Source organism: Electrophorus electricus, chromosome 3 (genome assembly GCF_041902795.1).
Source record: "Electrophorus electricus isolate QZ-2024a chromosome 3, ASM4190279v1, whole genome shotgun sequence".
Taxonomy (NCBI): Eukaryota; Metazoa; Chordata; class Actinopteri; order Gymnotiformes; family Gymnotidae; genus Electrophorus; species Electrophorus electricus.
In genome coordinates this window covers 5,205,534-5,223,752 of record NC_137499.1, presented here as the reverse complement: position 1 = coordinate 5,223,752, position 18,219 = coordinate 5,205,534, and the positions used below count along the sequence as shown (strand labels likewise).

Sequence of the window (18,219 nt, the reverse complement as noted above, 5' to 3'; positions counted from 1 at the left end):
GTATCTAGTGAAGTCACATTTTAGACTTAGAAACAATGCAGGGCACAAAAAAGCCTGTCTGACTACCGGTCTGTGTAGGGTATGAATGACCCATCAACTGTCTCAAGCTGTCTGAGATTTTGAACTCTACACCACATGCTGAATTAAATGAACTTTGCAACAATGGAAGAGAACTGCAGTGTATGACCTAATGGTCAGTCTGACTGGATCTGGTAGTATTTTAAAAAGTAATAAGTTAGACAAGTTTAGATTTGCTATCTCATGATTACAATGATGGTACCCCACCAAACCAGCAACCTGCATTCAGTTCTTTGCAATTCACTACACACATTTTACATACATCAGCATCACCCCTCCTCATTGGCCAACTTGTAAAATCCAGTGTTCCTTAAGCTCCAATGGACTCTTCCATTTGACTTGCCAGAAAGATGCGTAGGGAGGTCCTGTGTGGATGATCCAGTTGGACATTGTGTAGATACTAATGCGCTGGTCTGTTATACCGCTTCCTGCTAAGGCTCCATACAGGGTTTGGGTTCTGAATCTCTCCTTCCTGGAATTATTCTTCTATTCATAAATATTTTTGCATAAAGAAAAAAATATCATGCCAAAAGGAATTAACATTCTGGTAAGTTGTAAACATTTTTTCTTTTGGTTGTCAATTAGAAATTGCATCATGGTAAAACTACAGCCAATGTCAGGTTCAGGTTGATATGTGCGTGTTTGTGCACAGTTGTGTTTTTCCTTTCTTCACTAATAAAGTCTCTCTAATGTCCAAGGTCATATCTCTCCACAGTAAAAAGTTTTTGGCCCTTGCCAGGTCATGACATTTTTTCTTTTAAGGTATGAGACATGGATATATATTAACATTGTATATTTTGTTTACATTATATACATTGTGTAGATTCATTATATTATTTTATAAATATATAATATTTATATTATACATTATTTTGATATTTATTTTGTCATTGATATTTATTTAGAATCGTATTCTCATATTACACCAAACGAAACACTAATGCAATCCAATCAATAGCATGAAACCAAAATAACTTTGATAATAAACAAATATTTATTTTTATTCAATATGAATTACTTTGATACACATTATACTCTAAGATGGACATAGAACAGGGCACATCCACAGTAAATAAATTTAAGCAAAATAAACTTTTAAATAGTCACATGATGATGTCACATGGGTACTGTAACATGTCCATTTAGTGGGCATTCAGGCATTTTGACACGTGACATGTGCTGCCAGTGACATCTCTATAAGCACAGCCCTAGTTAATGGGTTGGTGGATGACTTTATTATTATGGACAATGCTATAATAAAAGTAAACAAGACCAGAGCGATCCCATGCCATGTAGCAAATAAAGAAGATTTTACTTTATAATCTTCAGATATCAGAAATGTCACAAGTCAGATAGATATGCTGGTTTATGGGGCATTTAGTGATATTTAGTGATAGAGCTGATCTAACAGTGCATTATTAGACTTGGGAGTGGAACAATTCTAGTATTAGCTGACATTGGAGATCACCGTACTGATTACATCTGATTTGCAAACTGTTCACTGTCAATATCACTGTTCCTTCTGACTTCCTGTTTGCACTCTGGTTTTGTCTGTTTAGAGATGGATTAAAGTATTCATTACAACAAGGGCAGAGATTAAGGAAGCCATCAACCTTCTAATGGTGAAAATACCTTATTATAACTGCCAGATCAAAGAAAGAAATTACTCAGGAAACTGCCACACTCATATATGAGTAAGTATACTCACCTGCTAATATTCTCTCTCTCTCAGGTGCAGCATTTAGCCTTGCCATAGCTGAGACCATATCAGAAGATGAAGACACAGTAGGAGACACACAAACACGATACTCTCATCTCTGCTCTCACTTGGCAAATAAAAAAGCAACTCTTGTGGTCTTCAATCTGTCCAAATGGACAGCCTTTATGAAAACAATGTCCAAGGCAATGACACAGAAGCCCACTCAGCTTATGGAGATGGCTTCCAGGATGACTACCAGTCCAGCTCCCCTGCCCCTGAGGAGGATGCAGCCAGCGATGTCACTGAGGGCCAGGACAAGGATAACCAGATGTATGAGGGTGAGTACCAGGGCATCCCTCCCCCGGATGAGATCAAGGAAGCGCGGCGTGCGGACCGGCGCGAGGCCAGGATGAAGGCCAGGCTGGCAGCCGTGGGAAAGAAGCAGACGCTGGCTGACCAGTATGACAGCATAATGGAGGAGTGTGGCCACGGGCGTTTCCAGTGGACTCTGTTCACCACGCTGGGCCTCTCCCTCATGGCCGACGGAGTTGAGTGCTTCGTGGTGGCCTTCGCCCTGCCCAGCGCTGAGAAGGACATGTGTCTGTCCAATGCCAGCAAGGGCATGCTGGGTAAGAGGCAAATGAGTATAAGAGGCAGATGAGTCTGAGAGCCATGCAGTTCTTCTGAATATAAAATGTGTCAGGCTCATCACTGTGTGGTACGCTGAAAGCCAAGTATGTTTAAATACAAAAAGGTTACAATACATGAGTAAAAGGTAAACCACAACGTTCAATATTAGTGAAAGGCAAAATACACCATAATCACTTCATATTGTGTCTTGTCACACATTGACAGCTATGAAAGTGTAGATTCCTCCCTAAGGAAGTATAAAAGCTATTTGTTTATACTCAGATGTTTATCCACCTTCTGCATTTTCATTTTTAGATAAAACAAATGGCTTTAAATTAAATTTAAGCCATTGTGATTTACAGTTATACACAGACAGATTTTAAGTAATATGCTTGAGCTAATCGCTATGCTTTCATCTTGCACATTACCTGCAGTGCTTTGGCTTAAAGAGATATTTCGGTACATACTGGGATGGAATGATCTTGACCTGATCTGTCAGAATTGTGTTAGGGGGTAAGGCTCCACGTGATCCTGTGGCTACTGCAGTCTAAATGGGCCAGGTTCTGAAACTGGAGAGTGGCGTGGATGCTGGCAGCAGTCTGCCAAAACCAGGGAGCCAGACGGTCACTTCTCCCTGGGGAGACTGTAATCCAGTGGGAGGTTCACACATGCTTGCTAATCACTTTGCTAATCTCTCATTCCCTTATGTGTGTGCAGTAAAATACTGAGAGGGTTGGGGAATGTTAGAGAGAGAGAGAGAGAGAGAGAGAGAGAGAGAGAGAGAGAGAGAGAGAGAGAGCGAGAAAGAGAGAGAGAGAGAGCGCGCAAGACTTAGCAACTGAACTTTGACATCCAGTGCTACCGTCAGATAGTAAAAATGTCAAGAAATAAAATACTGATTTACTTCAGATTTTATCATTTGAAGAATGTTCTAGACCTCCAAATTCTAAATTTGTGATGAAAATAAAGAAACTTAATGAAGAACCGTAAATAAGGGTTTCACAGTGGCCTGCGGCAAAACTAACATGTGATGATGTGATTTAGAGCTATTTATCTACACCAGCACACTTCACACGCCTGTTGCGCTAAACGAAAGTGGAAGTGCGCCCTCTAGAGGTTGAAAAAGCTCTTCTTCATTCCTAATTCTTGAAGCCTTGCCTGCGGCAGATGTTAACGTTCATTTTAGAAGGAAGGCAGAAAAACAAAACCTGGTTCTTGTTTTATAATGTGTGTGTATTTATGTGCGTGCTTGTGCATGCACATGTTTGTGTTTCTTTATATTGTGTGTGTGTGTGTGCACGTCTGCCCGCAGGTCTGATCGTGTATGTGGGAATGATGGTGGGTGCCGTCCTGTGGGGTGGTCTGGCTGATAAGCTTGGTCGGCGTCGGTGTCTCCTGTACGCGCTGACCATCAACTGTACCTTCTCCTTCCTGTCCTCCTTTGCCAAGAGCTACGGCTTTTTCCTCTTCTTTAGGCTCTGTTCTGGGGTCGGGTAGGACTCTTCCTCCCTTAGTAATACCAGCATGCATCATGGCTATCATGGCTGTACAATATTAGGTTATTTCCATGCACATGCCCATGTCTACTACTGATCACTGTAATGTGCTGCTATTACATCGACTTCTTAAAACCGAGTCAAGAGAACTCGGAATGATGTCACACTTCCCACTCTCCTTTGTCAAAGTGTGTTCTTTTATTTTGCAGAATTTTAAAAAATGTTCATCTTTGTCCTCGTAAGGTTATGACCTTTTAGTGTGGGTTGGGTTCAGGTCGGGGGAAGAGATCAGAAATCCACTTTCTGTTTGTGTGGTTGTTTGCTAACAAGCTGCATATTGCTGTCCTCTGTAGAATAGGGGGCTCCATCCCCATTGTCTACACGTTCTATGCTGAGTTCCTCCAGGCAGACAAGAGGGGAGAACACTTGAGCTGGCTTTGTCTGTTCTGGATGGTGGGAGGACTGTATGCCTCCTTCACTGGCTGGGGAATCATCCCTCATTATGGTAATAACAGTAATAATGATCTGTGTAATTACACTAATAATGACTGTGATGATAAGCGCCATAATTATGCCATAATTATGAATAATAAGCAAAGGGAAAGACTGGAAGAATCCATTTGTTTGGGGAGAGGGGTGACATAGTTGGAAACACTGATCGGAAACAGAGTTTTATGAAAATCCTATGCATCACCTAAATCCTGCCATACCAGGAGTCCATCCCTGAAGAGCAACACAGGAATTGTAGTATCCCAAACACCAGATCTGCATTAGAGTGCATTCAGAAGGGGTTGGATACCAGCTAACTGGACTGTTTGCGGTCGTCAGGCTGGGGCATCAGCATGGGGACGGAGGGACACTTCCACAGCTGGAGGGTGTTTGTGCTGGTGTGCTTCCTGCCGTCTGCTGCTGCTTTGGTTGGGCTTTACTTCATTCCCGAGAGCCCACGCTTCCTCCTGGAGGTAGAGCCATTCATTTATGCTGATGGCAGACAAAAATAATTTATTGAACTCAAATTCTTATATTTGCATCAATTCATTATTGAAATAATAATAATGAATAATAATTAATTTAAATGTAGAGTGTTTTAGATTATTTTAGGATTCTGTTAACTTATTTGCATAAATAGAATCTGTCGTGTGTACACATTTATTTTTGAAATCCTGAGAAACAAATTCTTAAACTAGACTACATACATTACATAGAGTTTTTGTCCATCTATTGATAAATGGTAGTCAATGAATTTTGAATGCCATATGGAGCCATGCCTGGTTTTTCTTCCATAAGCGTTATAGCATACAAAATATGTAAATGTATAAAATGCCAGCGGGACTCTACCAACCTGCGGTCGGATGTTTTCAGAGTGCACGGCATGACGAGGCCTGGATGATTCTACGGCAGGTCCACGACACCAACTGGAGGGCGAAGGGTGAACCGGAGCGAGTGTTTCAGGTGCGGAACAGCATTTCACACCTCAGGCGAATCGCAGGGAGCAGTCCACAAACCAAGCTCCCCTAGTTAAGGTGTTCCCATGGTCTGTTTTTCTTTTGACGTTGGCTTGCTCATTCCTCTGTCTAACTGGTCACCACAGCTGTTATCAAGCTAAAGTTGTTGTTATGCAAAACATTTACCAGAAGTTAGAAATCGAGAACATATGTGGGAACTGCACCCGTGGTGCTCTAGCCAACTCACAATCATTTTTTTCCCTGCCATTTCTCCTGTAATAACATAACACATGCTTCATTGTCCTTTATGTGAGTTTCTGAGAAGAGGTAGATTAATAGATTTAGAGCTGTCTCACATTTATAACACATTTATAAATGACAATGTTAAATAATGAAAAGGCCTCAAAGCCTTTTGGAAAAACACAAACCATTCTACCCAGTTAAATAGTACGACCGCCTTTAGCTTTGATTACAGCACGCATTCAGTGTGGCATCATTTCCACAAGCTTCTGCAATGTCACAACATTTATTTTTGTCCAGAGGTGCATTCATGTTTCCCCAACATCTTGTATTGATGATGGGAGATTTGGACTACTGCGCAAAATCTTCTCCAGCACATCCCAAAGATTCTCAATGGGGTTCAGGTCTGGACTCTGTGGTGGCCAATCCATGTGTGAAAATGATGCCTCATGCTCCCTGAACCACTCTTTCACAATTTGAGCCCGATGAATCCTGGCATTGTCATCTTGGAATATGCCCGTGCCATCAGGGAAGAAAAAATCCATTGATGGAATAACCTGCTCATTCAATATATTCAGGTAGTCAGCTGACCTCGTTCTTTGGGCACATAACGTTGCTGAACCTAGACCTGACCAACTGCAGCAATCCAAGATCATAGCACTGCTCCCACAGGCTTGTATGGTAGGCACTAGGCATGATGGGTGCTTCACTTCAGCTGCCTCCCTTCTTACCCTGATGTGCCCATCACTCTGGAACAAAGTAAATCTGGACTCATCAGACCACATGACCTTCTTCCATTGCTCCAGAGTCCAATCTTTATGCTCCCTAGCAAATTGAAGCTATTTTTGCCAGTTAGCCTCACTGACAAGTGGTTTTCTTAAGGCTACACAACTGTTTAGTCCCAATCCCTTGAGTTACCGTCACAATGTGCGTGTGGAAATGCTCTTACTTTCACTATTAAACATATCCCTGAGTTCTACTGTTTTTTTTCTATGATTTGATTTCACCACACGTTTAAATGATCGCGGATCATGATTAAGATTTTTTTCAGACCACATGCCTTCCTCGAAGATGATGTTTCCCCACTGTCCTTCCACTCTTTAATAATGTGTTGGGCAGTTCTTAACCTGATTTCAGTAGTTTCAGCAATCACCTTAGATGTTTTCTCTGCTTGATGCATGCCAATAATTTGACCCTTCTGAAACAGATTAACATCTTTTCCACGACTACAGGATGTGTCTTTCAACATGGCTGTTTAACAAATGAGAAGCGACTCACTACATCATTTAGGGTTAAATAACTTGTTGCCAACTGAAACATAATCACCCATACAGTAATTATCCAATGGGAGGCTCTTACCTATTACTTAACCAGTTAGCCAGTTCCTCATGGTCTAGTTGCTGGTGGCAAAGTAGGTTTATCCCTGCTTATCTCAGGTGTCCCAGATAAAGATTCCCCACACCCAGGAGGACGAGTTCATCGAGATCCAGAGTGAGACTGGCACAGCCTTCCAGAGATGCATGGTCAGACAGATGACCCTGGCCAAGCTGGTATGACATACCCCTTAATCAAAAAATGCACATTTCAAATTACAGACAGGTCCTGATTGGCTGGCTGTTTCTTAAAGGTGATAAAAAACCTGATGTCACTTGCCTCCCCTGAACTGCGACTCAACAGTTTGTTCATCGCCATTGTTTGGTTTACAATGGCTTTTGGGTAAATACGTTTTCTCCTGCCATTTCCCCTGTCAAATTAAGCCTAATTCATTGTCATTTATGTGAGTCTTTGAGAATGAAAATGATAAATAATGAAAATGTATTGACCTCCCTACTTTTATCCCACTCAATCCCAGCTATTATGGGCTGTCGGTGTGGTTTCCAGACCAAGTCAAATACATGGAGTATGAAGAGAATGAATCTAATGTTAAGACATTTCACCATGAGAGGGTCGAACGCTTTAATTTCAACTTCACCCTGCAAAATCAGATTCACAGAGAGGGGGAATACATTCATGACAGGTAGCATATCTTCAACACATGTGTTTCTTCTGGAGCATCTGGTGGAGTTTTACACATGTCATTGTTGCTGCTACATTGGGATTGATCTGACTCCCAAAAAGGTCCAGCCAACAGTGCTTCAGAAACTGTCCTATGATACAAAGTAACAGCAGTAAGAGCCATACCTGGCAATGGATGGACTATAGTCTCTAACTCTGCACCTAACCAAACTCTTACACAATACGTTACTATTAAAAGCACTACAAGTTCAAAATGTTAAGGATATTTTACATGTTATGCTGGTGATGAAATTTGACAATAAATTGGAAATGAAACTGAAAACCAAGTGATAATTTATTAGTTAATCTCTCCTGTGCTTTTTGTCTTCAGTTTTATCAGCATAGAGATGAGGAAAGTGAAGTTTGAAGACTCCCTCTTCGAATACTGTTATTTTGAGGACATCCATTCAACTGACACATTCTTTGAGAAGTGCACACTGCAAAACACTATATTCTACAACACTGGTATTTTTAAACGAAGGAAACACAGGGCAACACAACTTATGTTCAAAGGACAAGTTAACCAAATATGCTTTAAATGCAATAATATTGTTTGAGGTTTTTTGTTTATTTGTTTTTATTGTTTGTCTTTATTTTCAGACTTATGGCATGATTCAAAGTTCATTGACTGCAAGTTTGAAAATGTGACCTTTCATCACCCCAAAAGAGGCTGCCATCTTAACTTTCAAGAGGAGAATGACATCCTGATCTATATAGTGAGCTTCCTGGGGTGTTTGGCAGTAATACCAGGCAATATCGTTGCAGGTCTGATGATGGATAAGATAGGAAGAATCAAAATTATAGGTATGTGGTTATTCATATGCGTTCGTAATTTCTTCGATGGTTTCTGTAATTTGGAAATACACAATGGAAAGGTCACTCTAAGCTAATGAGGGTGTAGTTTAACTTTAAATTTTAATTCAGTAGGAGTGTGTGTGTGGGTGTGTGTGTGTGTGTGTGCGTGTGTGTGTTCATGCGTGCTGCGATTGTGAGACCGCATGTGCGCGTACGTGGGAGTGTTTCCCGCGCTCGCGCGTGCGGGCCTCCATGCGTGTGTGTGTGTGTGTGTGTGTGTGTGTGTGTGTGTGTGTGTGTGTGTGTGTGTGTGGCTATTTGTGTGCGTGCATACGAGTGTTTGGCGTGTGTTTTCATGCAGGTGTTTCCATGCTGGTATCTGCTGGCTGCACGTTTTCGCTCTTCCTCTGCTTCAGCCCAGCATCCGTAATAAGCTTTGAGTGCCTCTTCTTCGCCACCTGTGCGTCAGCCTGGAATGGAATTGAAGTCATAACAGTGGAGCTCTACCCAGCCTCAAAAAGGTCCAGCTGAGTTTACGCGTCAGACCAAAGTTTGACACAAAAATCGTAAATCTACCGGTTGTTTTAAATAACATGGATTCACTGGGTGGCTTATGGATCTCAGTGAAGCCTTTAGCGTGCGTATGTGTAGTACTGCAGCGATTCTTCTACCGCATGCTCAGATCCGGATAGCCTGCGGTGCTTTCCCAGAACTCTCCCCGAGCGGTGCTTGTTCACGGTAGCGCTCTCCCTCTCCGCAGAGCGACTGCTTTCGGCGTGCTGAACGGTCTGTGCAAGCTCGCAGCCATCATCAGCACCTCCGTCTTCTCTGAGTTCGTAGGGGTCACGAAGATCATTCCGATCTTACTGTCCTGCTCCGCCATGGTGGGCGGAGGCCTGATGTCGTTCCAGCTGCCGGAGACCAGGGACGTCGTTCTCCAGTAGAGACAACACAAACAAGCAACTAGCGAAAGGAAAATAGATATATAAATAAATTGCCAAACCTCAGAAGTGTTACAGCCTCGAACCACCACTCAGTCCAACCGGATACTGGACGTTCTCAGACCTTGGCTGGTGGAAACCAAGCAGGTGGTTTATGATCATAAAGTTAAAATGATGTTTACTTTGATTAGTTTGTTAGTTTAACTAGTCAGATTAGCTTTGCCAGCCTTTAAATGTCTATTCACTCTTTTTAATCCTTACAACAAATGTCCCACTATTAATATTTTATCAAAATTGTGTGAATTTATTTTTCACGTGTGTATTTTCTTCTTGCTAGAAAGCAGTGGCTTTAAAAAAAATTCTCGTCATTTCTTTGTTTTATCTTTTATCTCTAGTGGATTTGTATATTAACACTTTGAAGGCAGATTTGTGTATTTTAAATCTATTATCTGAATATAAAAATAATTTTACAATACTTGTGTGGGTATAGATTTTACATCTAAATCTACTAAAAGAATCTATTGACTTATATACTTGTTTTTCGCGGGTTTCTTTTTTGTCCTGTACCTGTATAGCTGTAGACCTATAGCTTTGTTTTATTTGTGCTTTAATGTATGTGAATTATGACCCTATTAATTATTATGTCAGAGGCAATGAAGTCCTTATATTCTGTATATTAGACTAATTTCAGTTGTATTATTCTGGTATTTATAATTTATAGATTTTTCTTACATTTAATACAATTTACAGTAAGAAGGTGTAACGTGGCGCGATCACGGGGTACACACATTCGCTGAAAAGAGCGATTTATTAAGGGCAAATCCAAAATCAGGGTCGACAGAACGGTCTACATTTAGTTTACTAACACGAAGAATATGGGAATACACTGTAAAATACAACAGAAAACAGGCTATAACAACATAACTTACACAAACAGCGATATGAACACAGCAAGCGGACATAAAAGAGGCATGGATTAACAATGACCAGCTACGAGACTGAACAAACGCATGGTAAATACGGACATACAAATGAGAATTAACAAGGAATAGGTGATATAATTGAGACAGTGAGAACCAAAACAAGGACTGGAGCTGGAACGGAGAAAATGAAACACTGACGCGGGACGGGGAAACCATGGGGACAGGGACGCTAGGCGGGGCCAACCGTGGCAGAAGGGCTATCAACATACCTGCTTTATGTTGGACAATATATTTCAATGGACAAAACCATTTTCATAGAGTTATAATGACTTCTCTTTTCTCCATTTAAGCAAGTTTACAGGACAAAAGATTGTAGCCTGGGCTCATAAGAATAATATTTTTAAATGATTAATAATATAATTAATAATATGAATAATAATTTTTAATTACTTTAGAATGTATGCATGCTTACTTGTACTTAATGTGTATTAAAACGTAAAATTGCAATATGTGTACTCATAATGAGTAATAATGCTCATAATATATGCACTGTGTAATAATTTCCATTAAGCAGTTCAGAAACCCACACAACAACAAATGATAAGAAATCATATTGTTTTTAATACTCATTTCCAACTATTTAATAAAAATAACACAAACAGATTTTCAATACATATACATAGTATGAAAAAAAATAGTACAGCTTATGTATTTCGATTGCAGTTTTCTTTTAAAAAATTTTTGAATAATTTACTATTTTATATTTTGTATTTTTAAAAAGTGACAAAAGAGTAATCTACTTTTTGGCTTTGTTCTTGGTAAAAAATAAAGAGAACACAGCTGATATTAACTGGCAGATAATTGGAGGTTAATTGGTAGCATTTCTTTCTTTTTTTTTTGGATGCATATAAAGCTTAATACTGGGGAAACATTGGAAATCAGTGTGTGATCAGGTCGCCGGCACTGATGAGATGAGCAGTTATTGCTACTGTGGGAGAGAGTGAGTAGAGTCAGGCAGTTGTAAAAACACAGCAGTGCACATGTGTGAACTAGTCACACATCAGGCCCTGGCACTTCACGTGAAGAAAGGCGTGAGAGGAACTCTGAACTGCCCTTCAACCTGTAGTGCATTTTATCTCTTATACATCTACATGATCCTGTGTGGTATACTGTTTTGTTTTGCTTGTTTACCTATGACAGAGGAATTTCAGGAATATATAAAATGTCTTTGTTAAAGGAAAAAATTGATACATTTATTCAGGCCATGGAATAACACCTAAAGAGAAGTTTCTGCACCTCCTACATCTGATAAGAGTTTTATTTAGGCCACAGAAGAGTGTCATTTAAATGATTGCATTAAACATGTATATAATAAAGCAAATTATTATTTGTTTAGGATTAGGACTTCATAATGCATTGTAATGTGTAATAATAATGAATTACACTCAGAGACTCCTCAGAATCAAGAGGTTGTTGTGTTTTACACGACAGGCGTGAAAAGCTGCACGCCCACACTGCCCTTCCCACAGGAGCATGGGTCAGCACGAACTCTCACAAGGGCACGTCAGGGGTCATCCTATTGAACACCGAGTGGAGAGATACATCTGAGGGTGATGTAGGACAGATTATAACATCATAAGATATAGGATGGCACTGTTAAGTGATGGTATTAAGTCAAGGTATTTACTGTCAGCCTGTGCAAGTAGTAATCTAGCATGCAGGTCACACACACACACACACACACACATTATATATATATATATGAGAGAGAGAGAGAGAGAGAGAGAGAGAGAGAGAGAGAGAGAGAGAGAGAGAGAGAGAGAGAGAGAGAGAGAGCATTATACAGACCTTGTTACTTGGTCACAGTACCACTGGCATACAAGTTGCCACACACATTTGCCTGCCTCTGGTATTCATGTGAAAGATGGATATGTGGGACTCAAGACTGGCACTGCCTCACCCTCTCACAGCAGCCTGGCACCATGCACACAGGTAGATAAAGCGGGAGAGGGAGTGCGCGTGGGACGGCGGGGCCTGGAGCACAGGGCAGAGTGCGGCAGGAACACCAGGGCTAAATGCTCGATTGCCTCTGCAGTCTTCAGCCAGATCCCCTGACCACTTTCTGAAAAGCCCACGGCTGCCTTCATTCATTGTTCTGGACTTTGTTTACTGATTGCTCTACTTATTACTTTTGTTTTTATTTATCATTTGTTTTACGTACTGCATAATTGTATGTGAAGGTGATTAACCTGTTAATGTCATTGTCATCGAGCAATAATGTATTTCAGTAAATACAATAATGTTTTTCTTCTTCTTTCTTTCTTATTTTAAGCCTGGATATGTGATGGCCTGTATAAATGGGCTCTACAAAACTGCAAAAATATATTGTAGATTATGAGTTTGAAATTATGAAAGTATGCAAAGTATAAAAGCACAAGAACATAGAATGATCAGTATTCTCTCTATTGTATATTTTGTTCTAAGCTAAGTGTAGTTGATAAATTATACTTAATACATGAATTATACAATTATACTTAATAGATAAATTATACATAATAATAAGCTAGTATTACAAGTTATACACTAAAAACTCAAATTGTCTTTATATGTGCATATTTCATATTTTTAGATATCATGTACCAAACATTTCATATTCAGCTGTACAGGACTGTCAAAATAAACATTATTTAAAAAACAATATTCCAAATAAAATGCCTGCACGGATCATGCACAAGGACTGAACGGAGCCTGCACAGAGCCTGCACGGAGCTTGCACCTTGGTGTCCACTGTGGTTTGATACCCAGCAGGAAAGGCCAGCGTTACTTCACGGACAGGCGCAGTAGACAGATCTAAACATTAAATGAACCTCACTTCAGTGCTCTCTGACAAGCCAGCAAGGCTCTTCTCTCCCAGCTTCGGTGTCAGAGGCTGACTGACTCACAGATTTCAAGAGGCACTGATCACCAGTCAGTGGAAATGTCACACCTAAAGTGTAATGCACTAATGGAGGTTATTAAGCATAATTAAACATCATTAAGGTCAACAATGCTGTTTAGCCTTTGAAATACAACCTCAAACAGTGATAACACGGAGGTTTTTCCATGTTATTTATTTATTTTCACATTATTGATTTATTTTCATTGGTGTATTTGTACATTTGACGCTGAAAAGAAGAATGAAAGAGACATAGAAATATTACTTCAATGGGTAATCATGTTTGTGTGATTCTAAGCACAATACATAAAATATATATAAATATATATATTTTAAGTGATTAAAAAACCACAAGGACATTAACATGCTTGCCAAATACTGCATTAAAACAGTAGAAGAGTCTGAGAACTATGCTGAGTTGTTCTTTGAGGAGGAGTCAAAATTCACACCTCTACTTCTGTGGCTTCCCTGGGCCTTTCCCAGACAGAGGCCTGGAGCCTGACTGCAGCTCGCCTGCCGAGGTGTCACCTCACACCTCCTGGGCCAGTATAAAAGTCTCTGAACCTCTACTGCAGGCTTCATTCTCTGTCCACTACTGAAGCATGGATACCTGCAGCATTAGCCTCCCCGCTCAGAGACAGTGGAGCTCTCCTAGCTCAGACTCAGAGTTCTACAGCGTCTCGTCCCCCGAGACAATCTCCCCCGCTCCGTCAGTGGACTTCAACTGTTCCCCGTCCTTCCGTCCTTCTGGAAGGGCGGTGGCCAAAGCTGAGGAGGTCAGCTCCAAAACGGCCAGCACTCCCGTGTCTCTGAATTCTGTGGGACCCGTCAGGAGGAGCCGGAGAGCCCGGCTGAAGAACCCGAGCGAGCAGCGTCAGAGTGCCAGCGAGAAAGAGAAGCTGAGGATGCGGGACCTGACCAAAGCTCTGCACCACCTCAGGACCTACCTGCCTCCGTCGGTGGCCCCCGTCGGCCAGACCCTGACCAAGATCGAGACCCTGCGACTCACCATCCGTTACATCTCCCACCTGTCTGCCCAGCTCGGCCTCAGCGAGGAGTATCTGTCTCAGAGGCAGCAGGTCGACAGCATGGACGGCTGGCAAGCCCCACCGGACATTCTGGGCTATTTCCAGTGCAGGTCTACCACCAGGGCTTGGGGCCAAGGGCAAGAGCATGGTGGCTGCATTGAGCCACCTCCGATCGGGAGCGGCGTGCACTGCACACGTCAGCAGCCGGACATGTCCCAGTACCATGGTCAGCAACCAGAGCCATTGACAGATGAAGTCTACACCACTGATATAAGCTCTTTACAGCAAGCTCAGTGTGCTCAGCTTACACAGTCCTGTCAGGTATGTATGCAAACATCTATGACAAAGAAACAGTGTGCACTCAATATGAAGTGATCATTTAGGAGCACATTTTGACAGTACCACAGTAGGATGTTGTGTTTTTTGTTGGGAATCAGTGTTTTACTGAAAGCACTCTCAACAGGAAAGGTCATCAGTGTGTGCTTTGTTTAGCAGTATCCATAATACTTACTCTGTTCTCTGTTTCAGGTTTATGGCTATCAGCTTGTTCCGCATGCCTTTTGGAGCTGAGAACTGCATCACTGTGTACTACCAACTGCCAAATTTATGGATACTTCCATATAATGAACATAAAGCTACAATCTAAATCGAAAATTGTGTTTATTTTAATATACTAATTTATATAATTGTATATGTTATCAGTGTCCGTTCTGTAAATACAAAAACTCTATTTAATATCTATTTATGTTTTTAAAAGCATGTATTTTGAATAAACGAACACTTGTTTTAAACCGTATTTATATATTTAGTTTGTTACAGACAAAAGCCATATGAATAGTAAAACGTGAAGGCTGCAATATTTACTTGTTTAGTCGGACCAACGCTGAATCAACAAGTTAAAAAACAACAACAACAACAACAACAACAAAAAACTTGTTATGACCCCAAGAGGGCGCCAATATACTGCCTTAGCGTTACATTTGGTAACGTCTGCTAGATTTTTGTGACGGTGGTGAATTTCCTAAAAGACGTCAAAGATTACCTAATCAAAAGTTCTAAACGTACCATATGTTTCAAAAACAGATACTCATGTATAATATATTTAGATGGTTTTTTTCCCCCGAGTATCCCAACCCTCTGACATTAATCCTCAATCTTTAATTAGATTCCGTCAAAATTCCAGTGAAGTGCAACGCGTCCAAACAAGGCTAGAAAACATTAGCCGCCAGACACAATGCCAAAATCATCTTATAATATATATTGCACATCCTTCATATTGTCGTGCTGTCGTAAGTCTTACAGCTCTGATCTAAAATACTGTTCGGAAGTCTATAATTCTTTTGCAGGCTTCCTATACAGTTTCATCAATAATAGCATTCACTGAGATGATATACAGCGTCTAGCTGTTGTAATAGATGGTTGGCACAGACACACGACATGCCTGTGCCTATACTCGGAGTGTTTATGGATCTTAGGCATTGGGGGATACCTACTTCCAGCAAAATCCAGGGTACATTTCAAGGGGTCTTTCCCAATACATTTCCATATACTTTGAAAGTATTTGTGAACCAGGACCTTTATAACAAAACAGATTGTCGTGTACTACTGGAATGGCTTCTAGGAATGCGGGTGTTTTGTGTGCTTCACTATATTAACAGCTGAATCTCTGTTATGTCTGATGTGTGGCATGGAATCTCCCCGAACTCTTCCTAGGTATCTCTTACCCAGCTGGTGATTATCCTATGCGGTGTTCCATCATTCCACAACAGAATTCCTCCAGATGCACTTATAAGAACATACATCACTATTCTCCTCTCAGGACACCCAATATAGCTAGTGCTCTCATCACTTGTCAAACATAGCAGTAACTTTATAGTACGTACTGGCTACACAATGTATTATAAAAGAGAACAAGAGCTTTTCAAAGCAATTGAGCCTACCACAAGCAAGCAGGCTGCAGAAGCCTGGAACCCAGGCTATGAGCAGTCGGCTCCTGCTCCAAGATGAAAATAAACCTGGGTAATGCTGTTACAATGCATCAAACGCAATAACTGGAAAAGTGACAATTAGTGCTCCCAGAGTAAATAGAGAGTGAGTTAATAAGTATATTACACTATAACTAATGGTATAGTTACATTGTAATGGTGATGTAATGTGAAATGTTACTGAAATCTGAAAGCTTGGGGGGCACTTTTTTAGTTATTTATCCAAGGCAGAAGGCCTTGATTAACTGATGAACTGACTGTGGATTAAAATGAGCACCAGTTCTCATGTGGTACAAAGCTCTGGAATACAAACACTGGGTAAATCATTGTTGAATTCTGTTACATAACACACTGATCAACTGATTGTTCTGTTGAGTGTGTTGGCACTAGTACCAGACAGACCACTGTACCTTAGCTATATTTGTTAAATGCAGCACAATTACTGTAGATACTGGCAGAGGTAAACTGCTAAAACACATTTGTCTGGAACAAACAATAAGATTTAGATGTTTGGCAGTTACAAATGGCAAAATAAAATGGTAGTTTTAGAAAATGATGTTTTAAAAAATAATTGATGCATGCATGAAACCGCCAATGGTTTAATGTGTATTCGATCATATTATACTGGCAAGGAAGCTTATTGTAACTAATGGGTCTTAATTCAACATGAAGACCTTCTTCACACTGTGACGTCTAGTCATGCATCCAGCCTGCAGACAGTCTCTTTCTCAGTTCCCACATAAGTCGTGTCCCAAAGCGAGAAGGCTGCATTTCGAATGCATAGAACACAGTAGTGTGAATTATGGTATTTTTAAGTAATTAGGCCCAAGAGTTTGTTTTCCCAGTCAGCACAATGCATTTGATGTGCAAAAACTAATCCCAATCCACACTGATCTCTTTAATCTTGAGAGGCAAACACACCTTTAAGAGATGTGAATATGCAGGCCTGGTGTGTTAATTAGCTCATAATCACGTGTTAAACAACATTTGAGGAAATCCACACACAAGGGATATTTTCCACTTAGTTTGGCTTAGTGGTTGCAATATAGATTTGAAGCATTGTTTGAAGCATTGGTTTGAGTGGCTAAAAAATATACTCAAAGATTTTGTGATGTATTTTTGTCACTCTATATACAGTATATATACACACACACACACACACACACACACACACACACACACACACACGTGGAGGAAGAATTTAGGTATGGGGGGTTGTCTGAGAGAGAGAGAGAGAGAGAGAGAGATGAGGGGCATGTGTGGTGTGTGTTGCATGAGGATCCAGGAGTCAAATGTAGCACTTCTGTTTGTGGGAATCGCTCACAGCACTCTTCTCCAGTACTCTAATCTGCATTCACACCTCAGCACCTCACAGAATAGGCCGTGTAAATGCCATGCACATACAACACAGTATCATACACCAAGCTTCCATCCTAAAAATATAGGCTATCCCTACACAGACAAATACAAAAATATCTATATTACTTACGTTACCTTTTGTGGTCAAATCAGGTAAATGATGTTGAAAATCATTTTCCTTCCAGAGTTCAAACAGGTTGTCTCATCTTAAAATGCAAATATCTGAGATGTACCAAGTCAGACCAACCCTCTTCCAATCTGTACACATCAACAAATATTTTCTCAATGACCAATCTAATTTTAGTGACTATACACTGAGAAGAAAGCTGGCTTGTTTGGGTGTGTTCCTTCCCAACTGTAACCCTCCCACATGCATGTCTTTACAGAGCACTTCAGAGAGGATTTAAGACATAGGAAGCATTTCAGACATTATTTAAGATTCCAAGTAAAATTTTTTGCCATCAAGCATTCTGCATTCAGTCAAACTGCCAGCTATGCAAAGCCATAAAACGAAGGTTTATCTCATTTTTATATATACTCTATGTGTATATACCTTTTTAAAGTGTTACTAAAATTTTCAGTTATTTTCATCAATGTAGTAGGCATGCAG

General features: G+C 40.6%; 2 protein-coding genes across 10 annotated transcripts; both read left to right on the top strand.

Annotated features, from left to right (window-relative positions):
* Nucleotides 1-455: 455 nt before the first annotated feature.
* Nucleotides 456-10,809, top strand: sv2ba (synaptic vesicle glycoprotein 2Ba). Of its 9 annotated transcripts, none has more exons than XM_081709982.1 (15): nucleotides 456-625; nucleotides 794-840; nucleotides 1,638-1,700; nucleotides 1,811-2,406; nucleotides 3,720-3,900; nucleotides 4,257-4,408; nucleotides 4,732-4,865; nucleotides 5,266-5,355; nucleotides 7,025-7,138; nucleotides 7,216-7,304; nucleotides 7,441-7,605; nucleotides 7,975-8,108; nucleotides 8,244-8,447; nucleotides 8,800-8,959; nucleotides 9,199-10,809. In XM_081709982.1, exons 4-15 carry the CDS (start codon nucleotides 1,950-1,952, stop codon nucleotides 9,380-9,382), a joined length of 2,064 nt encoding a protein of 687 aa, XP_081566108.1. In that variant the 5' UTR covers nucleotides 456-625; nucleotides 794-840; nucleotides 1,638-1,700; nucleotides 1,811-1,949; the 3' UTR covers nucleotides 9,383-10,809. The 9 variants fall into 9 exon arrangements, 8 of the variants coding, with proteins under 8 accessions (XP_081566108.1, XP_081566107.1, XP_081566113.1 ...); XM_081709981.1 differs by having other exon boundaries at nucleotides 777-840; XR_014122530.1 differs by lacking the exon at nucleotides 794-840 and having other exon boundaries at nucleotides 8,855-8,959; nucleotides 9,199-9,337.
* A 2,998-nt stretch (nucleotides 10,810-13,807) lies between these two features.
* mespba (mesoderm posterior ba) lies at nucleotides 13,808-14,835 on the top strand. The gene is made up of 2 exons (XM_035533327.2): nucleotides 13,808-14,586; nucleotides 14,794-14,835. The coding sequence occupies exons 1-2, from the start codon at nucleotides 13,840-13,842 to the stop codon at nucleotides 14,833-14,835; spliced, it is 789 nt and encodes a 262-aa protein (XP_035389220.1). The 5' UTR covers nucleotides 13,808-13,839.
* The last annotated feature ends 3,384 nt before the right edge of the window (nucleotides 14,836-18,219 follow it).